Source organism: Carcharhinus amblyrhynchos, chromosome 35 (assembly GCF_965287045.1).
Source record: "Carcharhinus amblyrhynchos chromosome 35, sCarAmb.v2.hapA, whole genome shotgun sequence".
Taxonomy (NCBI): Eukaryota; Metazoa; Chordata; class Chondrichthyes; order Carcharhiniformes; family Carcharhinidae; genus Carcharhinus; species Carcharhinus amblyrhynchos.
Genome location: NC_137358.1, coordinates 2,570,275 through 2,593,160, shown reverse-complemented (window position 1 = coordinate 2,593,160; position 22,886 = coordinate 2,570,275). Strand labels below are relative to the sequence as shown.

The 22,886-nt window shown below is 49.0% G+C and overlaps 1 protein-coding gene across 1 annotated transcript in view; it reads left to right on the top strand.

Annotated features, from left to right (window-relative positions):
• The window catches only part of LOC145361508 (voltage-dependent T-type calcium channel subunit alpha-1I-like), a 165,465-nt gene extending 162,537 nt beyond the window's left edge, over positions 1-2,928 (top strand). Inside the window, exon 35 of the mRNA XM_080217320.1 lies at positions 1,498-2,928. Within this exon, the coding sequence (XP_080073446.1) occupies positions 1,498-2,178 (681 nt within the window). The 3' untranslated portion in view covers positions 2,179-2,928. The remainder of the gene's footprint in view (positions 1-1,497) is intronic.
• Positions 2,929-22,886: the final 19,958 nt, after the last annotated feature.

Below are 22,886 nucleotides of genomic sequence, written 5' to 3'. Positions count from 1 at the left end.
GATTGTTTAAAGCTTAGTTTATGTCACAATTAGGCCAACATTAACACTGCAATGAAGTTACTGCGAAAATCCCCTTGTCGCCACACTCTGGCGCCTGTTCGGGTACACTGAGGGAGAATTTATCACAGCCAATGCACTCTAACCAGCACGTCTTTCAGACTGTGGGATGAAATCAGAGCACCCGGAGGAAACCCACACAGACATGGGGAGAATGTGCAGACTTCACACAGACAATTACCCAAGCTGGGAATCAAACCCAGGTCCCTGGCGCTGTGAGGCAGCGGTGCTAACCATTGGGCCACCAGTGAGATTCTGGACAAAAAGAAATGGGAGGAAGGGTGTTCTTGGTCAGAATTGATCCTCTGATCTTTTGATGCTGTTATGATCCCTGATGGAGATCAGCAAAAATGATCTTTTTTTAGAATCTAAACACCCAGGTATTTACTAAAAGGACAAAGGCAAAAAGTCTCACGGTTTGGATCAAAAGAATTTTACTAACCAAAATTCAAAGATCAGGAATAGTGATAACAGAACCATCTCAAATAGGCTGTTACGTTAAAGGTATTAAAAGTTCAATCAGCACTGTTAGTTATTTTCTAACCCCAATCTTTTAACTCAAATTTCATTCCACATCCATTTAATTTACACCCCCTCCAAAAGTCAGAAATTGGGAGATTTATTTTTGTTAATCTGTCACTGGACATGGGCATCGCTGTCTGGGTCAGCATTTATTACCCATCCCTAGTTGCCCCTTGAGAAGGTGGGGGTGAGCTGCCTTCTCGAATCGCTGCAGTCCACGTGCTGTGGGTTGACCCACAGTGCCGTTAGGGAGGGAATTCCAGGATTTTGACCCAGCGACAGTGAAGGAACGGCCGATATATTTCCAAGTCAGGATGGTGAGTGGCTGGGAGGGGGACTTGCAGGTGGTGGTGTTCCCCAGGTATCTGCTGCCCTTGTCCTTCTAGATGGAAGTGGTGGTGGGTTTGGAAGGTGCTGTCTAAGGATCTTTGGTGAGCTGCTGCAGTGCATCTTGTAGATGGTACACACTGCTGCTACTGAGTGTCGGTGGTGGAGGGAGTGGGTGTTTGTGGATGGGGTGCCAATCAAGCGGGGCTGCTTTGTCCTAGATGGTGTTGGGCTTCTTGAGTGTTGTTGGAGCTGCACCCATCCAGGCAAGTGGGGAACATTCCATCACACTCCTGACTTGTGCCTTGTAGATGTTGGACAGGCTTTGGGGAGTCAGGAGGTGAGTTACTCTCCGCAGGATTCCCAGCATCTGACCTATTTTTGTGTTTATGTGATGAGTCCAGTTGAGTTTCTGGTCAATGGTAACCCCCCAGGATGTTGACAGTGGGGGGGATTCAGTGATGGTAACACCATTGAGTGTCAAGGGGCAGTGGTTAGAGTGTCTCTTATTGGTGATGGTCATTGCCTTGTTGGTCTTCACTGGACATGAGGTTGACTGTTTTTCTAATGGTTGGTTATATTTCTTCGTAGGTCGCAATGAGCGATACCTCACTGAGTGACGGATCAGTGGACAGCCTCCAGACCACCCTGGAGGACAGCTTGAGGCTGGCCGTGTCTCCGCAGTGCACACTGGCTCTCCCCATGGTCTGTACCGCCCTGTCAGCCCAAAGAACCCCCTCCTCATTCACGCCCCCCCTCCGCAAGAACAACAACCTCCAGCGTCGGAGGGGCCACGGGCTCCAGATGATGAGGGGCCGGCAAAGGAGCCAAAGCAGCGGGGGCAGCACCAGCCCGGGCTGCACCTACCAGGACTCCATAGACCCTTCGGATGAGGAAGGGATCAGCCACTCGTTGAGAGCTAACAGCGAGCAGTCCGAGACACTTAGCAGTCTCTCTCTGACCTCCCTCTTCTCTCCATCGCGATCGCCGCCCACCCCAATTAAAAAATGTAATAGCACAGGCACTTTGGATGCTGTCTCGCGAGGCAGAGATGGCAAGCAATTTTATACCGTTGACCAACAAGGGTTCCTAACAGCACCGTCCTGGGTGGCCGACTTCTGTAGAAATAACCACCCCGCCACCAGCTTAGAGGGTCAAGGAACCAACCAGGGGTCAGCAACTGAGGACATTAAAATAGCACATGGGCAGCCACCTTCCCAGGTCCAATCCGGGTCCGAGTACGACGCCGCGATGCAGAAGAAGAAAAGATGACTTTTGCGGCACCCGGTTACTTTTTTTTTAAAAAATAAGAGAAAGACGTACTGGCTGAAACACTTAGTTTACCTCATCATGTGAGAGTTATGCAGTCCAGCTATCTTGTGGCGTTTATATGTACCGAAGGGAAGGTCACAGTTTGCTCAGCTCTAGGTGTGTGGAGTCGAGCCTCGAGGCCTAGGTGACCAAAAGTGTTTCCTCGTTATTTCGTTCTCCTCCCAACTTCCAAAATCAACAAAGAATGTAACGGTCACTTGACGTAGCTAGTCGCTAAGATCCAAAAGAGGACGGGTGGAAGTGCGTTCCTGAGAAAGTGCTGGAATTTACCGACCCCTCCCTCTGTGAAAGCGAGGGGAGGCGGTGGGGGGGGGGGGAAACAGCTCCATTTAGGCTCCATAGTGTCACGGTGACAAACTAGGCCCGAACCGTCGGAAGCGAATGCCCGCCAGCGAGTGGAGGGGACAGACTAAAAGATGGCTTTGCGTTTTCTGGTGGGAAAGGGAATGGGAGTTAAGACTTCAGAATTAACCGAGATGGATGGATCTCACCGGGAAATTTGGGATTCAGTGCTGGAAAGCCTGTTTGTTAAAAACAAAACCATTCGAGCTTTGCTGGAAACAGTTCTGTCGCTGGAGATTTTGGAGAGATTGCTTCAAAGAAGTATTCATACAAAATATTATTTTTTTAAGCATTTGTTTATTCCCATTTTATTTAAGTGCATGCTTTGAATATTTGGTTTGTGCCAAATCAGACTTATTCTTCTAGGTGTACCAAATGTAATATTTATACAGAAATAATATATTAAAATATGTCAAGCCTGTAATTCTTGGAACCTTTTGCGGCAGTCCCGGGAGGGGGTGTGGGGAGGGGTGTGCTTCCACGTTGGCCTGGAGACGAAAGCTTGCATTTAAGTAGCGCCTCTCGTTTACTAAAACGCGCCAAGGTGATTTGCAGAAGTGTGATTCAGATCAAATTTGACACAGGGCTGCAAAGGAAGTAGGCCTGGAAACAGTAGATCCTTCACAGCGGGAGGATTTGAGGATAGAGATAGGGATCCAAGAGAGAAAATGCTGGAAGATTCCAGCAGCATCCATAAGGAGAGAAAAGAGCTGACGTTTCGAGTCCAGATGACCCTTTGTCATTTTTTATAGGGTTGGGATATCATTTTTATACGGATAGGGATGTTTTACTGCTCTTGTTGAGGGCGTTGGTGAGGCCACACCTGGAGTACTGTGTGTGCAGTTTTGGTCTCCTTATCTGAGGAAGGATGTCCTTGCTATAGAGGGAGCGCAGCGAGGGTTTACCAGGCTGATTCCTGGGGAGAGACTAAGTTGGTTAGGATTATATTCACTGGAGTTTAGAAGAGTGAGAGGGGATCTCATAGAAACTTATAAAATTCTAACAGGGTTAGACAGGGTGGATTCAGAAAGAATGTTCCCGATGGTGGGGGGAGTCCAGAACTAGGGGGTCATAGTTTGAGGATAAGGGGTAAACCTTTTAGAACTGAGGTGAGGAGAAATTTCTTCACCCAGAGGGTGGGGAATGTGTGGAATTCACTCCCACAGAAAGTAGTTGAGGCCAAAATGTTGTGAGATTTCAAGAAGAAATTAGGTGTTGCTCTTGGGGCTAAAGGGATCGAGGGATATTGGGGGGGGGGAGGGGAGGGGATCAGGATATTGAATTTGATGATCAGCCATGATCAAAATGAATGATGGAGCAGGGGCTGGAAGGGCCAAATGGCCTCCTTCTAGTTCTAGTTTCTGTGTGGGTTTCCTTCCAGTCGTCCAATTTCTGCCCACACTCCAAAGATGTGCACATTAGGTGGATTGGCCATGCTAAGTTGATCCTAGTGTCGGAGGGGCAGTGTTAGCAGGGTAAAAATGCGGGGTTACAGGAATAGGGCCTGCAGACTTGATGGGCTGAATGGCCTCTTCCTGCACTGTTGGGATTCTGTTCTTTTCCATTTATTCCTTTAGCCGCAGGGGTCACGTCCAGCTCCCTCTTGAACGTTGGTTGGGTCAGGCAGTGAACTCCAGACCTTAGGGCCCAGTCAAAGACTGTGAATTTAACTGAGAAAGTCGGGAATGTGTTAGGGCTCAGAATTCAGAGAGGGCCCAGGATATCCCGGAGCTTTGTCAGATTAGAGTAGGTTACAGAGATGGGTTGGGGAGGTGAGGGGGGTGGGGAGGTGGGGGTGGTGGGACGTGAATGCAGCAATGAGAATTTAATATCTGTGGTGTGAACGCAGTGCACCAACTCAACACCAATCAAATCTCACTAGTAACCCTACTGAAATTTGAAATCTCATACTTGTGAGGAGAATATTGGCCATGTTTCAAAGCGTCTGTTCATTCCGTCTGGGCTATTTTATAGATTCAACCCCCTTCATTCTCGCCCCACGGCCCCAAGGTAGAGTTGAGATAGAAGGTATTAGCGAATGATGGAGCAGGCTTGATGGGCTGAATGGCCTTCTCCTGCTCCTATCTCTAATATTTTCACCTTCCTGTGGCAACGTTACCCCTGCCTTTTCGACACCATCTACCAGCGATATTAATCCTGGGATTGACAACAGCTCTTGACACAATGGTTTCACTTTTAGCCCTGATATCTAACATTAATTATCGCACACTTCAAAACTGATGGAAGTCTGAAATAAAAAGCAGAATTAAAGCTCAACACCTTTTTTAAAAAAAAACACACGCCAGGGAGAGGAGGAGACTTGCCGTTAGGTTCCCATGTTTTCTGATCTTTCCTCCACAGGCGAGGTTATTGAATTGGGATGGCAGAACGGATTGAAGGGGCTGAATGGCCTCCTGCCTCTCCGTGTTACTGCGATGCCGGGCGGGGGACGTGCTGGGTTTGCAAACGTGAACTGAGATTGGTTGCCTGGTGAGGCCCTTGTCCGTTCAAAGTAACATCGTACATTCCTCCTGTGATCGATGCAGAGTAAAACACGCCTGGCGTTTATTCAGGACAGGCTGGGATTTGCCAGTAATTGGTTTGTCAAAACAATCATCCCCTTTACAGCTTTTCCCCCGGACTGGCGTCTGGTGGAACATTGATCTAAAAATCATAGAGCTGTCAACTGAAAATATAAAGCGTATAAAGCGTAGCAGGGACACAATGTAAATGGCCTTTCAAAATTCCAAAACTCCTGTTCGCAGAATCTGGGAACCATTATTCCTTTGAAGAGGAATTCTTTACGGAATTAATTGGGGATGGGGGGTGGGTAATGGACGGGTGGTGGGAGGACTCCTTTTAAAAATTGTTGAATGTCATTAGAATTCTCATGGGCGTCGCTGGCGCCTTGGGAAGGTGGTGGTCACAGAGCCCTATGGTGCAGGGGGGAGGCCATTAGGCCCATCGAGTCTGCACTGACTACAATCTCCCCATAGCATTTACCCTACTAGCCCCACTGATGCCAAGGGGCAATTTAGCATGGCCAATCCACCTAACCCGCACATCTTTTGACTGAGAGAGGAAACCGGAGCACCCGGAGGGAACCCACGCCAACACGGGGAGAACATGCAAACTCCGCACAGATAGTGACCCGAGCCGGCAATCGAATCCGGGTCCCCGGCGCTGTGAGGCAGCAGCGCTAACCGCTGTGCCACCGAGCTGCCTTCTTGGACTGCAGCAATCCCTGAGGTGTAGGTACACCCGCAGTGCTTTTCGGGAGGGAGTTCCAGGACGATGATTGCACCTTTCCCTGGTAAGTACGGACATATTTCCCGTTGAAAAATCTGCACCATGGCCTGGAAATGCCCATCCAACATCCTCCGATCGAGACACGTCCCTTTAAGTGGCCTGTGTTTAGAATGTTAAAGCGGAGACAAGGAGATGTTCTGTGTTATATATTGTTGAGTGAAGCGAGTGTTCCCTGGTGGCTCTCTTCCCCATCACACTCCTCCAATATTGATAATGGTGTACCCACCTCACATTTCCAGGACCCTACACCACCCACGCTCTCCCCAGGCCAATCTGCAGTCAGTATCAGCTGGAGGTTTACCGGCCAACAAAGAGAAGTACAGATAAAAGCAAAGTTATTGCGGCTGCTGGAATCTAAAACAAAAACAGAAAATGCTGGAAAATCCCGGCAGGTCTGGCAGCGTCCATGGGGAGAGAGAGTAGAGCCAATGTTTCGACTAGATGACTCTTCACCAGAATAGCACAGGAACAGGTCTGTCGTCCCCCCATGTGCCAATCATGTTGTCCAAACTAAAATGCAAAAAAAAGCTTGTTGTCCTTTCTCAGTCCGAATCCCTCTACTCCCTCCCTATTCAAGTCCCCATCCAGATGCCTCTTAAGTGTTGCTAATGTTCCTGCTTCCACCATCTCCACCGGCAGCGCGTTCCAGGCACCCACCACTCTCTGCATGAAAAACCTCCCCCGCACTTCTCCCTTAAACTTACCCCCCCTCTCACCTTGAAGCTGTGCCCCCCCCCCTTGTAATTGACACTTCCATGCTGGGAAAAAGCCTCCGACTCTCCGCCTTGTCCAAGCCTCTCATCATTTTGTAGACCTCTATCAGGTCTCGCCTCAGCCTCCATCTTTCCAGTGAAAACAATCCCAGTTTATTCAACCTCTCCTCACGGCCAACACCCTCGAGACCAGGTTAACATCCTGGTGAACCTACTTTGCACTCTCTCCAAAGCTGTCACATTCTTCTGGTAATGTGGCAACCAGAACAGCACGCAATACTCCAAAAGTGGGCTAAGCAAAGTTTTATATAGCTACAACGTGATTTCCCAACTCTTGTACTCAATCATAAAATCCCTACAGTGTACAAGGAGGCCATTTGGTCCATCAGGTCTGCACCGCCCACAATCCCACCAGGCTCTATCCCATAATCCCACGTATTTACCCTTCTAACCCCCCAGACACTAGGGTCAATTTAACATGGCCCAATCAAGCTAACCCGCATATCTTTGGACATTGATGCCCCAGTGATGAAGGCAAGCATGCCATATGCCTTTTTAATCACCTTGGCTACCTGTGTTGTTACTTTTAGGGAACTGTGGACCTGCACGCCCAGATCCCTCTGTATGTTAATGTTCCTAAAGGTTCTGCCATTTACCTTCTTGCCCTCAGTCAGGAAACTGTTGGTTTGAGTCCCCACTCCAGAGACTTATTTTAAGTTCTTTCATGAGGACATGGGTATCGCTGGCTGGGTCAGCATTTATTGCCCATCCCTTGTCACCAGGGGGCACAGTTGAGAGTCACCCACATTGCTGTGGCTCTGGAGTCACATGTAGGCCAGACCGGGTAAGGACGGCAGATTTCCTTCCCTCAAGGAACGTTAGTGATTGATCCAGATGGGTTTTTCCAACAATCAACAGCGGTTTCATCAGTAGATTCTTAATTCCAAATAATCTTTTATTGAATTCAAATTCCACCGTCTGCCGTGGTGAGATTCGAACCCAGGTCCCAAGAACATTTGTTGAGTTTCTGTTTGATAATCTAGCGATAATACCAGGAAGCCACTTGATGGTATGTACAAATCCCGGCTGACATTACAAACTGGGGGTTGTGCCGCACCGTTGGAGTGACATCTTTCTGACGAGACATTAAATTCAAGCCCCCAGTGCTTCCTGAGGCGAACATTAAAGATTCCATGACACTATTTCAAAGAAGGATAGGGTGAGCTGTCCCTGGTGTCCTGGCTGATATTTAATTCCCTTCCCCTCCCCACCAACCCCCCCCCCCCAACCCCTCAACTCCCTGCCAACCTCACTTAAAAAAGACAATTACCTGGCCATTTTCTCACATTCTGTCTGTGGGATCTTGCTGTGCACAAGTGGGCTGCTGCATTTTCCACATTACAACAGTGACTACATTTCAAAATGACTTCACGTCTTGGGTCACGAAGGGACAATTTAGCCTGGCCAATCCTCCTGACCCGCACATTTTTGGACTGTGGGAGGAAACCCGGAGCACCCAGAGGAAACCCACGCAGAAACAGGGAGAATGTGCAAGCTTCTCATGGACAGTCACCCAAAAAATTGAACCTGGGTCTCCGGTGCTGTGAGGCAGCAGCACTAACCACCGTGCCACTCTGCCGTCCACTTTTTTATAACAAAAACCAACCAATCATATAGATTCAGGCTTTTGGACAGTCCAGAGAGTTTTGCAGCATAGATTTGTCCCATAGAATGGGCTGATACAGGCAACGTCTGGGAGATGGTTAAAGGGGACATTTCTGGGGCAACCCCTGAATAAATGGTTGATTAATGAGGGGATCCTGATAAACGAGACTCTAACATTGCTAGCCCACATCGCCTTGCCATTGGCTAGGCAAGCAACTCTTGCCCAACGCCAGTAAATGGGTCATTTGAATTTCTTGGCCCATTTCAAGAGCTAAGCGTCTGTGTCTTGGAGTTTCTGTGTGTGTGAGGCATCCCAATTACTTTCCATCCACTGAACTTGATGCGGGAACTGATTTGTGGTTGCTGTCCGTGACACTGAGCTCCGTTTGGGTCAACTTTTGCGTTGGCAGGAACAAGTCATACAGAGAAAGAGGCCATTCAAGCCATTTTACTCATACTGGCCCTTTTGCAGGAAAGGTCCCATCAGCGCCACCTTCTTGCTCTTTCCCAGAATCCTGACGTGTTTTCACGTATTTTGACTGGACCCAAAACAAAGGGAAAAGTAAATTCTCAATAAAATCAGTACGTCCCGGACAAATGTTTAATAAGGAATTAATTAACTGAGCTAGATTTATTTTATTATTGTTACGAGTAGGCTTACATTAACAATGCAATGAAGTTACTGTGGAAACCCCCAGTCGCCACACTCCAGCATCTGTTCGGGTACACTGAGGGAGAATTTAGCACCTAACCAACACATGTTTCAAATTGTGGGAGGAAACAGGAGCACCCGGAGGAAACCCACGCAGGCACGGGGAAAACATGCAGACTCCGTACAGACAGTGACCCGAGCTGGGAATCAAACCCAGGTCCCTGGCGCTGTCAGGCAGCAGTGCTAACCCACTGTGCCACCCCACTGGCCCACAGCCTGATTTTTGAAGGTATAACCGTGTTTGTTGGTGATAACTTTGCAGCATTTTACAAACTGGAAAAACAAGAGACGGCAAATCAAACTCAAGTACATTCGTTATAGAATCCCTACAGTGCAGAAAGAGGCCATTCGGCCCATCAAGCCTGCACTGATCACAATCCCACCCAGGCCCTACTTCTGTAACCTCACGCATTTATCCTGCTAATCCCCCTGACACTAGGGTGAATTTACCATGGCCAATCAATCTAATCCACATTCTTTGGATTGTGGGAGGAAACTGGAGCACCCGGAGGAACAGGGGTGGACATGCACAGACAGTGACCCAAGCCGGGAATCGAACCCAGGTCCCTGGCGCTGTGAGGCAGCAGCACGAACCACTGCGCCGCCCTTTCTTGCAGCCAAACAGACCAAATAGACTCACGTAGGAGATATGGGCGCTCGGGTGCGGTTACCCAATGTAAGTGAGTACCTTGTCGTGTAGGGCAGTGAGTGACTGGAGGGTGGGGGTGGGTGGGGGCGGTAGAGGGGCGAACAGCGTGGAACTGCAGTCCTCGGACCCTGAATCAAACAGAGCACGCATACCTGATCCGGAATGAACACGTGTATTGTATTGGAGTAAAGAACCCCAGTTGCCATGTTTTGGGGCTGTGTGTCCGAGACATTTACTCTTGCATTAAGATAAACGCGATGGATTCTAAAAGCCCCCCTTGTCCAGTACTGTGGAAGTGCAGTAAATGTGTTGACGTGACTCAAGTGGCTTAAGATCATAAAAGTGCTTGATGTGAATGTGTAAGGAGCTCCCCGACCACAATACGGGCACTGGGAAAAGGTTCGAAAGCTTTTTGACTGGTAATTCTCCTCACTAGATATTAATCCTGTGACCAGCCAGTCAACCGGGCTGCTTACACAAACACACACTTACCCCCCCCAGCAACCCTAACACCACAGGGGTGAGGATTACGTCGAATAGTTTGCAGGGAGCTTGAAGCAATTGCTGCTTACAAAATGCATCAATAGCTCATTTTAATTGGGATTGGGTTGAAGGGTTACGGCGAGAAGGCAGGAAAATGGGGATGAGGAGCACATCAGCCATGATCGAATGGGCCAAATGGCCTAATTCTGCTCCTATATCTTGTGGTCTGATGAGTAATTCCATTGCGGTGTTAATGTAAGCCTTACTTGTGACTAGTAAATAAACTTTCATCGTTATTAAATGATGAAAACATACAGACTGGTGATCGAACATTGAACAGTCCAGTGCAGGAACAGGCCCTTCGGCCCACAATGTTGTACCAAACATGACGTTAAATTGAACTTCTGCCTGTCCCTGCTCCATATCACTCCATTCCCTGCATATCCATGTGCTTATCTAAAAGCCCCCTAAATGCCCCTATCGTATCTGCCTCCGCCACCACCCCCGGCAACGCTTTACAGACTCCAACCAATCTCTGTAAAATACTTGCCCCTCACATAGAACACTACAGCACAAACAGGCCCTTCGGCCCACAAGTTGCGCCGATCACATCCATACCTACCAAGCCATAGACCTATTTATAACCCCCAATCCCATTAGATCCTATATACTCATCCAGAAATCTCCTAAAAGACCCCAGTGAGTTCGCCTCTACCACCACCGACGGCAGCCGATTCCACTCGCCCACCACCCTCTGAGTGAAAAACTTACCCCTGACATCTCCTCTGTACCTGCTCCCCAGCACCTTAAACCTGTGTCCTCCCGTAGCGACCATTTCCTTTGAACTTTCCTCCTCTCGCCCTAAGTGCACAGCCCCTAGTATTAGACATTTCAACCCTGGGATAATGTCTCTGGCAGTCGAGCCTATTGCTGTCTCTCATCATTTTATAGACTTCCATCAGGATCCCCTTGGCCTCCGCTGCTCCAGACAAAATAATCCTAGTTTGTCCAGCCTCTCCTTATAGTTCGTAGGGGGGGGGTCACAGTCTCCGAATGAGGGGTAAGCCATTCAGGATTGAGATGAGGAAGAACTTTGTCACTCGGAGAGTTGTGAACCTGTGGAATTCTCTACCACAGAAAGCCGCTGGGGCCAGTCCGTTAGATATGTTCAAGAGGGAAATGGACGTGGTCCTTGTGGCTGAAGGAATGAAGGGATTAGATGGAATAGAATAGAGTCCCAACAGTGCAGACGGAGGCCATTCAGCCCATCAAGTCACACCGACCACAATCCCACCCAGGCCCTATCCCCGTAACCCCACTTATTTACCTTGCTTATCCCGACACTAGGGTCAATTTACCAAGGCCAGCCAACCTAAGGGAGACAGTGGGAGTGGGATACTAAAGGTGCATGGTCAGCCATGATTATATTGAACGGTGGTCCAAGCTCGAAGGGCCGAATGGCCTACTCCTGTGCCTATTTTCTATGTTTCTATTCCAGGCACCCTCTCCACATCCTTCCTGTGACGTGGTGACCAGAATTGAACGCAATGCTCTAAGTGCGGCCTAACCAAAGGTTTACAAAGCTGCCACATGACACCCTGACTCTCGTACTCAGAAGGACGGGACTATTTTGTCAGATGTAAGGCTTGCGCTCTGTAGGGTTTACCAGTGTTATCTTCAGTCCCAGGATGTGCAGACATCCCTTCTCCCCTCTATTCCTCCTCTGCGATTTCCCCCTCCTTGACCCCCCCCCTCCTCACCCTTTCTTTTGGAATCAGAGGTGTTCCAAAATTCTGCAATGGGAAGGAATTAAAGCCTCCGTCTTAAATAACAGGATCAGATTGTTAATCTGGATGTTGAAGGTAGTTTCACAGGCCAGGCAGCGTGTTACATTGCTAGCAGCTCTCACTATCTCTCTTATTGATGTTTCTCTCTCCCTTCTCTAACCCCCACACAGCCTCTATCATCTTACTCGATTTTTTTTCCCATCTCTTAGGACACAGAAAGTACAGCACAGGAACAGGCCCTTCGGCCCACAATCCTGTGCCAAACATGATGCTAAATTAAATTAATCCCTCCTGCCTGCCCCTGCTCTGTATCCCTCTATTCCTTGCATAGGCACAGTGGCCCAGTGGTTAGCCCTGCTGCCTCACAGCGCCAGGGACCCGGGTTCGATTCCGGCCCTGGGTCACCGTCTGTGTGAAGTCCCTCCCGTGTCTGTGTGGGTTTCCTCCGGGTGCTCCGGTTTCCTCCCACACCCCAAAGACCTGCTGGTTAGGGTGCATTGGCCGTGCTAAATTCTCCCTCAGTGTAACCCAAACAGGCACCGGAGTGTGCCGACCAGGGGATTCTCACTGTAAATTCATTGCAGTGTTAATATAAGCTCACTTGTGACACTAATAAATAAACTTTTTTAAAAAATTCTTGCCAAGTGTGTTACTCCTAGCAGCAAGAATGGAACAGGTGCATAAATTGGGAGGAAATTTAGCCAGAGTCCCTGCCCCGGGACCTGTGCTGGAATGTGAGGCCCAACTTGGGTCAATTCCGAACTCCTCCTTCCTGTTTTGGTTGACTAGTTTGCTCACCAGGAAATGAGTAACAGTCACAGTAAACCCGGCTCCACCCTATCCCTGAACTTGTTTCTGAAATACCTGGGGTCCTAATCTCGAGAATTCCCTCTCTAACACTCTCCAGCACTCCCTCCCTCTCGCTGTCTCTGCTACACAATCCTCCTAAACCTTTGACCAATCTTAGAGTCAGAGGAGGGAATCTTCCTGTCCCGCCTGCCATAGATGGAGGGGTTCAAGTTAAAGTTTGTTTATTAGGGTCAGCTTACATTAACACTGTGTTGAAGTTACTGTGAAAATCCCCTAGTCATCACACTCCGGAGCCTGTTCGGGTACACTGAGGGAGAGTTTAGCATGGTCAATGCACCCTAACCAGCACACCTTTTGGACTGTGGGAGGACAGTGGGCGGCACGGTGGCACAGTGGGTTAGCACTGCTGCTTCACAGCTCCAGGGTCCTGGGTTCGATTCCCAGCTCGGGTCACTGTCCCGTGTGGAGTTTGCACATTCTCCTCATGTCTGTGTGGGTTTCCTCCCACAGTCCAAAGATGTGCTGGTTAAGTTGATTGGCCTTGCTAAGAAATTGACCCTTAGTATCTAGGAATGTGTAGGTTAGAGGGATTAGTGGGTATGATATGGGGGTAGGGCCTGGGTGGGATTGTGTTCAGTGCAGACTTGATGGGCCGAAGGGCCTCATTCTGCACTGTAGGGTTCTATGAAACTGGAGCACCTGGAGGAAACCCACACAGACACGGGGAGAACATGCAGACTCCACACAGACAGTGACCCTGAGCCAGGAATCAAACCTGGGTCCCTGGCGCTGTGAGGCTGCAGTGCTAACCCACTGTGTCACCGTGCCATCCCTCCGACTCAGACCCTGCTATTCCTTGGTCGAGCTGGTAGAAATCCGGATGACTATTTTTTCACTGTGGAGGCTGTTGCTTCAGAACGCCGTGCATTAATTCACCACCAAGTATATATTCAGTTTGTGAAACTCAGCCTTCCTGAGCAAATTAAAATGGTGACTCACCTTCTCCCCGTAGCTTCACTTCTCCGTCGCGATTGGAAGAGAGTGTTTGACCCTTATAAAGAGTCTTTAAGAAACATCCTCCAAAACTGTCAGTCATTGCCCACCTAGGGCCAAATCTGGCAGCGCTACACTAGCCCATCCATCACTCTCTCGTCACTGCCTCTCCCACAACACATCACAACTCACCAGCATGCCACACTGAAAATTACTCATGTTTCTTTAATATATTTCAGACTTAGAAGGTAAACATGAAAAATTACCTTCCTTCTAGAGTTATATAGTCCAACAGAAATAGTCCCAACTGTGGCTACAACCACATAGCTTTAGTCACAAAGTCTAATATTAGAAAAAACCACCTCACCCAGGCTCTATCCCCATATTTACCCCAGCTAGTCCCTCTGACACTAAGGGGCAATTTAGCATGGCCAATCAAACTAACCTGGACATTTTCAGACTGTGGGAGGAAACCAGAGCACCCAGAGGAAACCCACACAGACATGGGGAGAACACACAAACTCCACACTGACAGTGACCCAGGCTGGGAATCGAAGCTGGGTCCCTGGTGCTGAGAGGCAGCAGTGCTAACCACTGTGCCATCGTACTGCCTCCAGTATGGAGACCTATACTCACCCATACATATTTACTTCACAAATATCTCACATTCAGTAACACGGGCAGTTCGGATGATTAGCAAATGCTTACAGCATGATATGAGGGGGGAGACACAAGTGTGGTATGGTGGCACAGTGGTTAGCACTGCTGCCTTACAGTACCAGGGACCTGAGTTCGATTCCTGGCCTCGGGTCACTGTCTGTGTGGAGTTTGCACATTCTCCCCATGCCTGCGTGGGTTTCCTCCGGTTTCCTCCCGCAGTCCAAAGATGTGTATGTTAGGTGGATTGGCCGTGCTAAATTGCCCCTTAATGTGAGGGGACCAGCAGGGTAAATGTGCAGGGTTATGAGAATAGGGCCTGGGTGGGATTGTGATCGATGAAGATGGGCCAAATGGCTTCTGCACTGTAGGGATTCTATTCTATGACACTAGGAAGTTTGGTGAAACAAAGGACCTGGGTACGTTAGTCCTCAGATCTCTGAAGGCGGAAGGGCATGTTCGTAGGGTGGTGGAAAAGGCATATGGGACACTTGCCTTTATCAATCGAGGCATCGATTACCAAAGCAGGGAAGTCACACTGGAGTTGTGTAGAACTTTAGTGAGGCCCCAGCTGGAGCACTGTGTGCAGTTCTGGGCACCACATTATAGGAAGGATGTGATTGCACTGGGGAGGGGGTGCAGAGGAGATCCACCAGGAGGCTGCCTGGGATGGAGCATTGAAGTTATGAAGAGAGGTTGGGTAGGCTTGGGTTGTTTTCACTGGAGCAGAGAAGACTGAGGGGTGACCTGATCGAGGTGTACAAGATTATGAGGGACACGGACAGAGTGGGTAAAGAGCAGATATAGGCATCACTGGCTGGACCAGCATTTATTGCCCATCCCCAGGGCTTTTAAGAATAAACCACATTGCTTGGGTCTGGAGTCACAGGTAGGCCAGACCGGGTAAGAGTGACAGATTTCCTTCCCTAAAGGGAACATTAGTTGAAGGGTCAGTCATGAGGGGACAGGTTCAAGATGAAGGACGAGAGGTTTAGGGGGGATGTGAGGAAAAGCTTTTTTCCCCAGAGGGTGGTGAGGGTCTGAAATGCGCTGCCTGGGAGGGTGGGGGAGGTGGGATACCTCACATCTTTTAAGAAGTACCTGGATGAACACTTGGCCCATCATCACATTCAGGGCTCTGGGCCAAGTGCTGGCAAGTGGGAGTTCAGGTGGGAGTTCAGGTGGGAGTTCAGGTGTTTCTTGCGTGTTGGTGCAGACTTGATGGGCCGAAGGGCCTCTTCTGCGCTGTATGATTTATGATTCTATGATTTTCTTTTTCCCAGCGACGCCCATAGTCCATTGACTATTTCAGAATAGAGTTATAGGATGGGATTTCCCGCTCGCGCTCACCCCAAAATCCCACCCAAGGTTAACGGGCCTTTGTATGTCTCACCCCCGCCCCCCCCCCCACCCCCCAACTGGCCCCTGCCTGCTACAATTCCCGTGGGTGGGTGTGGGACGGGAAACCTCCCCCCGTCTGATTACCATCTCAACGTTCTACCAACTGGACAAGGTTAAAGGTCACAGGCGCAAACTGGGCGGCTGTGGGTATCGAGATCACACGAATAATAATGTTGGCCAGTTATTTATTTACTGATCTGGAACTAAATTAAGCCACATCTCCGATTAGCCCCATGCGGTGTGTGTTTACCACGCGCTGTTGGACAATACTACCCCAGCTAATGACTACTGCACGCGTCCCATCGCTTCTCTGAATGGAATAAAAGCTCCTCATGTCAAAACGATGACCAATTCGATTCCAAGCAGGCCGTCAAAACAAAAAGAAACGCAACAAATAATTTATATATCGAGGCCTTGGGAGACTTAATGGAACAGTGTGCAAACAGGACAACCTACTCAACTGAGATTTAAAAGGTTATCCCTCGCAGATATTCATTCAGCACTTGTTGCAAAGGTATTTGAGATGTGATTTAAGATGTCCACGCTCTGTCAATCCCATCATGTGTGTTTCATTTTCACAATTCATCAGGCCTAGTGACGCCAGGAGCTAGAGAGTGAGATAGGCCAAACGTAGAAATGTAGAAACAAGAGTAGGCCATTCAGCCCATCGAGCCTGCCCCGCCATTCATTTTGACCATGGCTGATTATCAAATTCAATATCCTGATTCCAACGCCCCTTTTCAAAGTTCCTGCCTAATCGGATTGCAGCGCCTTCCAAATCACAACAACTCGATACCTTTACAAAAACAAAATCTCACCTACCCCTGGCTCTTTTATCAATAATCCTAAATTTATATTCAACCCTCCACCCGAAAACCTGGCAAGGTTTTGACCATTTCTATTAATTCCAATTCTCTCCCCGGATCCATTGGCACGGAGCTTCCGCAGACTTTTATCTGTTTCCAATAGCTAGTCATTTCCAAAATAGTTAACTAGTCTGTCAAGGGCTTATAGTTTGAGGGGTGCCGCTCCCCATTAAGTGTGGCTGATCAGGAGTCTCTCTCACTCTTACTGCCAGCCGTTGGTGTGTTTGGAAGGATTTACAGGTTTTGGCCACGTTATTGACACACCTTCCTTGGCCATCAAGTGCTGGGGTGGGACTCAAACCCCGAGCTTCTGGCTCAGAGACAGGGGCACTAACCCCACTGCACCACAAGAACGCTATCAAACCTGCCCTTCATTTTCTTTGCTTTAAAAGAACATCTCCAACTTTGCAGTCCAAAGATGTGCGAGTTAGGTTGATTGGCCATGCTAAAATTGTCCCTTAGTGTACTAGGATGCTTAGATTAGAGGGATTAGCGGGTAAAACATGTAGGGATATGGGGGTAGGGCCTGGGTGGGATTGTGGTGGGTGCAGACTCGATGGGCCGAAGGGCCTCTTTCTGCACTGTAGGATTCAATGACTCTATGACCTCTCCAATCTCTGTGCTTATTTTAATTGTTTAACTTTTGAATTATGCCATTACTACAATGAACCTAAGGTCGGAACTCTACCACCTCGCCTGCCACGGAATGGGAGTGGGCAAGGGCCCCACAACGGAAATCTCTGTTGACCTTGGGCAAGAATTTCCAGTCTTGCCCCAGTGAGGCTGTAAAATCCCAAAGCTTTTCTTTCCCTTTTCCTTGGCACATTCTCCTCCAATGAAATTTCTTTCTGGGAGGGTAACCCATTAACACAGTAATGCTCGAGGTGACGCTGGTTTTTGTTTCCAGCGGGTGTGTGGATAACTTGTCTTTTGCCCCACTCTTTGTGCAGTCACCAGGGGCTCTTGGCAATTGGAATTGACAAAATAGCTGAACCTACAAATCTTTGCCCAATTCCTTATGAGTGGTTAGTGTATAATAAAAACACAACACTGTACACCCAGCACTCATGAATCCACTGATTAAATGAAACCTTCTAGAAGAAATTGCATCTTCCTTTTCAAATAGCTCCATGATGTTACTCCTCCTGACCTCTGTAACCTCCTCCAGCCTCACAACCCTCCAAGATCCCTCCTCCAATTCTGGTCTCTTGCACATTCCAGATTTTAATATATATTATGGTGGCACAGTGGTTAGCACCGCTGCCTCACGGTGCCAGTGACCCAGGTTCAATTCCTGGCTTGGGTCACTGTCTGTGTGGAGACTGCACATTCTCCCCATGTCTGTGTGGGTTTCCTCCGGGTGCTCCGGTTTCCTGCCACAGTCTAAAGATGTGCAGGTTAGGTGTATTGGCCATGCTAAATTACCCCTTAGTGTCCAAAGATGTGTAGGTTAGGTGGACTGGCCATGCTAAATTACCCCTTAGTGTCCAAAGATGTGCGGGTTAGGGGGATTGGCCATGCTAAATTACCCCTTAGTGTCCAAAGATGTGTAGGTTAGGGTGGACTGGCCATGCTAAATTGCCCCTTAGTGTGTACATTAAGCGGGTTAGTTATGATGGATGTGCTGGGTTGCAGGGGGTTGGGCCTGGGTGGGATGATCTTTGGAGTGTCGGTTCAGACTCGATGGGCCACATGGTCTTCTCCTGCACTGTAGGGGTTCTATAATTCTATGAATAACACTCCACTCCCTGCCTTTACCAGTTCCACCATTGGTGGTTTCAGATTTGAGTTCTGGATTTCCCTCCCCAAACATTTCCGAATCTCTCCTTTAAGACACTCTTTACAACCTACCTTTTTAATCAAGCTTTTAGTCCCCTGTCCTACTATCTCCTTACATAACTCTGTGTCAAATTGTGTTTGTGAAACTCCAGTGAGGGGACTATTTTGTCACGGTTAAGGTGCAATATAAATGCAGATTAGTGTTGTTGGAATTCTTTCTGCTTATGTCAGGGTTACAGCTGTAAATTAGCCCAATTCTATGTGCACACTCTGACAGCAAATAACTTTTTGAATAAAGCTTGCTCATACAAGCACGGTGGCACAGTGGTTAGCACTGCTGCCTCACAGGTTCAATCCCAGCCTCGGGTGCCTGTCTGTGTGGTGTTTGCACGTTCTCCCCATGTCTGCATGGGCTCCAGTTTCCTCCCACTACTCCAAAGATGTGCAGGTTAGAGGGGATTGGCCATGTTAAATTGCCCCCTGCAGCTGAATTTTCCCATCCTGCCCCCCCCCAGGAATCGTAATGGACGGGGCCCAGACAATGCAAAGGCCTGATGATCTCGGGCGAGATTTTCCAGTTTCGGGGCCAGCGTGGCTGGAAAATCCTGCCTTTAGAGTCCAAAGATGTGCAGGTTAGGTGGATTGGCCATGCTAAGTTGCCCCTTAGCGTCCAAAGACACCGAGATTAGCTGTAACCATGATGCAGAGTTGCCGGTGTTGGACTGGGATGGGCACAGGTAGTAGGTTAAAGGCCAACAGGTTTATTTGGTAGCACGATCTTTCGGAGCACCGCTCCTTCAGGCAATCATCTGATGTAGCGCTCTGAAAACCTCATGCTACCAAATAAACCTGTTGGACTTTAACCTGGTGTTGTGAGATTACTTACAGAACCTAGATTAGGGGATTAGCAGGGTAAATGCGTGGGGTTACGGGGAGAGGATTGAGGGTGAGCCTGGGTGAGATGTTCTGTCGATGGGGGCTCGATGGGCTGAATGTCCTCCTTCTGTGCTGCCGGGGTTCTGCGCCGCAGGAGGGTATATAAGTGGAGTGAAACAGTCTGAAGACTTGTTCATTCCATTAGTGTCCCTCCCTTGTTCTCGATAATGAAAGAAGCTGGTGTAATGATGTGGAATCAATAGGCCAGCCTGGGCCCATCTCTCTCAATTCACAAGCGTGAAATGACTGTCTTTTGTTTATTTTAGAGCAAACTTCTGTTGTACAAAAATGGTGAGTGAAACAATTGATTAATTTGTCTTCAGGCGACTGGCAATAACAGTTGATTAACTCTACACTTTCCTGTTCCAGTTTGCAAGCCTTGACTTTCCTCGCAGTGTGACCTTCTAATCCATTGAAAAACTCCCAAACTTGGACACCAGTTCCACAAGAACCGCCTCTTCCAACTTGCAGAGGGATGAATGGCCTTCCTTGCCTGTGCTGTCTTGTGGTTTGGAATCATTTATAATATTCCTTACAGCATACATTTGGGGCTGGCACAGTGGCACAGTGATTAGCACTACTACCTCCCGGCACCAGGGACCCGGGTTCGATTCCCGGCCTTGGGTCACTGTCTATGCGGAGTCTACACGTTCGCCTCATGTCTGCGTGGGTTTCTCCCCACCCAACCAAACCTGGGGCTCTGGAGCATTTTATTCCCAGATCTCTCAGTCAACCTCTGCTTCCCAGGCCCCTCTCCCCAGGCCTCTCTTCCCCAGGCCCCTCTCCCCAGGCTTCTGCTTCCCAGGCCCCTCTCTCCCAGGCTCCTCTCCCGAGACCCCTCTCCCCCAGGCCCCTCATTCCAGGCCTCTCCCCCTCAGCCTCTCTCCCAGGACCCTCTCTCCTAGGCCCCTCTACCAGGTCCCTCTCCCCACGGCCCCTCATCCCAGGCCCCTCTCTCCCCAGGCTCCTCTCCCAGGCCACTCTCTCCCAATCCCCTCTCTCTCCAGTCGTCTCTTCCCGGCCCCTCTCCCTAGGCTCGTCTCCCTAGGCTCCTCTCCCAAGCCCCTCTCTCTCAGGCCCCTCTCCCCACGGCCCCTTGTCCCAGGCCCCTCTCTCCCCAGGCTCCCCTCCTAGGCCCCTTTCTCCCAGGTTCCACACCCCGGGCCTCTTTCCCCAGGCCACTCTCCTCTGGCTCCTCTGTCCCAGGCCCTTCTCTCCAGACCCCTCTCCCCAGGCCCTGTTCCCTGACACTCTGCTCGCTGTTGGGTTCTGCTTGGAGGTGCTGGAGCAACCTTCCAGTGCAAAAACATGGAATATTTTCAAGAATCGGTGAGAAATAACAGCGGAGACGAAGGGGACCAAGGATAAGTGGGTGGGGGGGGGATCAGGTTATTGAATTGGACGATCAGCCATGATCACAGTGGATGGTGGAGCAGGCTCGATGGGCTGAATGGCCTCCTCCTGCCCTGGTTTACTATATTTCTATGAGAATGGTGAAAGATACGAAAAGAGGAACTAGAATAAAATTTAAAATAAGTAACATCAAGCCGAGGAGGAGAGAGAAACGGGAATATATTCAGTGGGAAGATGTGATGGCTCTCTCAATTCTCTGAACATGTTCAGACATGCTCGCACTGCTAATGTAATTGCTAAACAGCAGGCCAGGCTCTGTTAGATACAGCACAGGGTACAAAGTTCCCTCGGCAATCTCCGCTTCCAGTAATTCATACAGATGATTACTTGTGAAACTGTTTATCATTTTTCTGATTAAAACCCCCCTGCGTTCGTGTCTCGCTCATACAGGCAGCAGGGAAGCCTGCACAGGCCCGACCCTCTCCTCTCCAATGGAAAATGGAAGGCTGAGCGGAGACACCGCTAAGAGGTCAGTCAGACGGAGAAGGCATTCAACAGCGGATATTTCACTCGTACTGGAGCCCAAAACTGGGCTGCTGGGATAGTCACTCACAAATCCCGCTTTACACAGGGAGCCGTGGTCATGTGGAACTCGCTGACACAGAGAATGGCTGAGGCAAATAACATTTCATAGGAAACTGGATAAACAAATGAATAATAAAGGCAGAGTGGATTATTCAGTGGTTAGCGCCGCTGCCTCACAGCGCCAGGGAGTTGGGTTCAATTCCCGGCTGGGCTCACTGTCTGTGTGGAGACTGCATGTTCTCCCCGTGTCTGTGTGGGTTTCCTCCGGTGCTCTGGTTTCCTCCCACAGTCCAAAGATGTGTAGGTGAGGTGGATTGGCCATGCTAAATTACCCCTTAATGTCCCAAAATGTGTAGATTAGGTGGATTGGCCATGCTAAATTGCCCCTTAGTGTCAAAAGATGTTTAAGTTAAGTGGATTGGCCATGCTAAATTGCCCCTTAGTGTCCAAAGATGTGCAGGTTAGGGGGATTGGCCATGCTAAATTGCCCCTTAGTGTCCAAAGATGTGTAGGTTAGGTGGATTGGCCATGCTAAATTGCCCCTTAGTGTCCAAAGATGTGTAGGTTAGGTGGATTGGCCATGCTAAATTGCCCCTTAGTGTCCAAAGATGTGTAGGTTAGGTGGATTGGCCATGCTAAATTGCCCCTTAGTGTCCAAAGATGTGTAGGTTAGGTGGATTGGCCATGCTAAATTGCCCCTTAGTGTCCAAAGATGTGCAGGTTGGGTGGATTGGCCGTGCTAAATTGTCCCTTAGTGTCCAAAGATGTGCAGGTTAGGTGGATTGGCTGTGCTAAATTGTCCCTTAGTGTCCAAAGATGTGCAGGTTAGGTGGATTGGCCATGCTAAATTGCCCCTTAGTGTCCAAAGATGTGCAGGTTAGGGGGATTGGCTGTGCTAAATTGCCCCTTAGTGTCAGGGGGCTTAGCAGGTTGAATATGTGGGTCAGGGTAGGTTAGGTGGATTGGCTAGGTTAAATGCTCAGGGTTAGATAGGGCCAGGGGTTGGGCCTGTCAGAGAATCAGTGCAGGCTCAATGGGCCGAATGGCCTCCTTCTGCACTGTAGTGATTCCATGGCACAGGAGACAATGCCTGGGAGAGTCGAACACCGAGTGAGACCGAGTGAGTAGCAAACTAGGCTTTGGGAAGTCTTTTTCAGATTTAAATATCGATTAAGCATCAAGTTCTGACGCAGAACTAACAAACCTCAAGACAGAACACCTTGTTGAACAGGAAACGGCCTGGCAGTGACAGCTAATTGTCAATCGGCTGGAAGTAACTGATTCGGTTGGAGTTAGTTACTGCGGCAGGGAGCTAAACTGGGTGCTGATGCTGTAGAGGGGCTAATAAAACACAACCTCTACAAAGCACACAGTCAGTAAGGGAAACTAGGCGACTATATCGGAGTGAGATGGACACTGGGTGAGAAGCAGATTAGGCCCGTGTGGAATGTCGCTGCAAGTGGTGTAATTAAATGATTAAGTGAAGAAGAAATGGTCCGGTGCAAATACAACACATTTACATCTTCCCTTGAATAAGGAGACCAATACTGTACACAATACTCCAGACGTGGTCTGTCCAAATCCCCGTATAACTGAAATATAACCTCC